This window comes from Notothenia coriiceps, unplaced genomic scaffold, assembly GCF_000735185.1.
Source record: "Notothenia coriiceps isolate Sejong01 unplaced genomic scaffold, NC01 NC01_scaffold00034813, whole genome shotgun sequence".
Classification (NCBI taxonomy): Eukaryota; Metazoa; Chordata; class Actinopteri; order Perciformes; family Nototheniidae; genus Notothenia; species Notothenia coriiceps.
In genome coordinates this window covers 1-2463 of record NW_011367514.1, presented here as the reverse complement: position 1 = coordinate 2463, position 2463 = coordinate 1, and the positions used below count along the sequence as shown (strand labels likewise).

The 2463-nt window shown below is 42.6% G+C and overlaps 1 protein-coding gene across 1 annotated transcript; it reads left to right on the top strand.

The window, feature by feature from the left end:
* Positions 1-143: 143 nt before the first annotated feature.
* LOC104962450 (elongation of very long chain fatty acids protein 6-like) lies at positions 144-2449 on the top strand (the record flags this gene model as incomplete). The annotated part of the gene is made up of 2 exons (XM_010790885.1): positions 144-312; positions 768-2449. Coding segments are annotated over 2 exons (597 nt in total), but the record flags the coding sequence as incomplete, so codon positions are not given.
* Positions 2450-2463: the final 14 nt, after the last annotated feature.

Below are 2463 nucleotides of genomic sequence, written 5' to 3'. Positions count from 1 at the left end.
CTGCTGAGCACATGATGATAAAGCCTTGAATCTTCAATGTTTTACCAGGTCTTTAACTAAACGTGTGTGTGTGTGTGTCTGTGTCTGTGTGTGTGTGTGTCTCTGTGTGTGTGTGTGTGTCTCTGTGTGTGTGTGTGTCTCTGTGTGTTTGTGTGTGCAGTATCATCGGGGCGGTGCGGACCAGTTCCTACATGGTTCACATCCTGAGTCTCCAGGGCTTCAGACGCTCCATCTGTGATCAGAGCTTCTACTACGGACCGGTCAGCAAGTTCTGGGCGTACGCCTTCGTGCTGAGCAAGGCCCCGGAGCTGGGTACGTTTATATTTATTATACATGTTTACGATCAGTAATTAGATTAAGTCATTTATTTTCTTTTATATTATCAGATTATAAAGTCATGTTTTTTAATATAAATTAGATATTTATATTTGATTAAACCTCTCATAAGGTTTGGTCATTTTAAGGACCTTTACACACATTTGTTCACTAAAGCTTCGAGTCATATTTCTGCCACTTCTAACATTTGTGTTGGATATATTTCTGCAGCTTTTCCCAAATCTTCAGGACATCTTTCTAGACATTTTGAATGTGTGAATGACTCGTAGCATGTAAAGAGCTTTGAGGGGTCGGACAGACCTACCCAGTAATAGCTAAGTTTCGCCCTGTGGACAAACGTAGCTATTACACGTTTGTTGTGAGACTGGGTTGAACAGACTGGATAAAGAGATGTGAGTGCAGTCATTGACCTTTGACCCCCTCTCTGCCAGGCGACACGGCCTTCGTGGTGCTGAGGAAGCAGAAGCTGCTGTTCCTGCACTGGTACCATCACATCACCGTGCTGCTCTACTCCTGGTACTCCTACAAGGACATGGTGGCGGGCGGTGGCTGGTTCATGACCATGAACTTCACCGTGCACGCTCTCATGTACAGCTACTACTCTGCTCGCGCCGCAGGGCTAAAGGTCCCTCGACCGCTCGCTGTGATCATCACCAGCGCTCAGATCGGACAGATGGCGATGGGCCTGCTGGTCAGCGCGCTGGTTTATAAATGGATGAACAGCGCAGACTGCCCCACGCGCATCGATAACATCGGCTGCGCCGCCGTCATGTACGGGAGCTACCTGATGCTGTTCAGCAACTTCTTCTACAATACATACCTGCGCCGGTGCCAAGACGCTCACCTGAAGAAAGAGTAGAGGAGAGGGGCATTGTGGGGGATCTGACGCCGCTATGAACTCTAATGATTCGGTGTTTCTACTTCAAGGTGGAAACGGCCTCTAGTTTGTTTACCAAGGTTTGTTCTGATGCTACGGACTCATCGGATTCAAGATGGAAACGGCCTCTAGTTTGTTTATGAAGTCAAGATCTTAAAACCTTCCGCTCGTTAAATGAGGTTTGTTCTGATGCTACGAACTCTCATCTGACTCGGACTGTCCTGTGTCCTGTCCTGTGTCCTGTCCTGTGTCCTGTGTCCTCTCCTTTCTTTAAACCTCCTGCTCGTTAAGAACTGAGTTTCTCTTCAGGATGGTCTCTGCCTTCACTTTCTAACCCGGGTCCAGATCTCTAACCTCCTACAGATTCATGACGACGTGTTTCTGCTGCAGGAAGTCTGAGAAACATCTGAAATCTGATCGGAGATATTTGAACAAATGAGCTTTCAGTCGGACAGAAGCAGACAGGCATTCTGAATTTCCTCTTTTTATATTTCTTGTTTTTCATTTTCCTGTTTTGTTCTGTTCTCAGAAGTCCAGGACTTTTCTTCTGTTTCTGTTCCTGCTGCAAGAAAATGCCTAACGGTCCTTATTCAGAGCACAACGTGAGGACTTTCAGCTAAAAAAGATCTGTAAATCAACCACTTGTTCATAAAACAAACAACTTTAAAATAGCTCCAATAATAATCAGTTTTCTGAGCGACTCTCCAGGGAATCGGATCATTGGGGGTTTAAGAAGTGAAAGACCTGTAAAACAAAGAGTCCGTTTTATAATGAAATAGTTTTATAAATGTCTTCATCAGAACAGAAGTAATATCCAGTATCGATCGACCGCCACTGATTTTATTTCATATAGAAAGGTTCATTTTAAACAAACTTTCATAACATTTTAGCCTAAAAACAATTAATAATCATGACCGAGAAATACCTGTTTTTAAAAAGCCGGAACAATTAAATATTTTATAATGGATTAATCGTAAAGGTCATATTTCAATCATAAATGTCAGAAAATGCTCCCAAATGTGATCTTTTGAAGTTACGAGAAATTCAGATTCAAGTTTTAAATTTCACAGAAAAAATACAGAATATTCTCGGATTATTTGCAAGAAACAATAATTGCACATTGAAATAAAAAAAAAAATCATTATACAGAAAAAAAAACTCTTTTTGGGGAAAATGTAAAACTTTAACCTTGAAATTCCGTTTTTCCCCCGACATTATGACCCCTCCCCCACGGCTCCTTTCCCCCCACA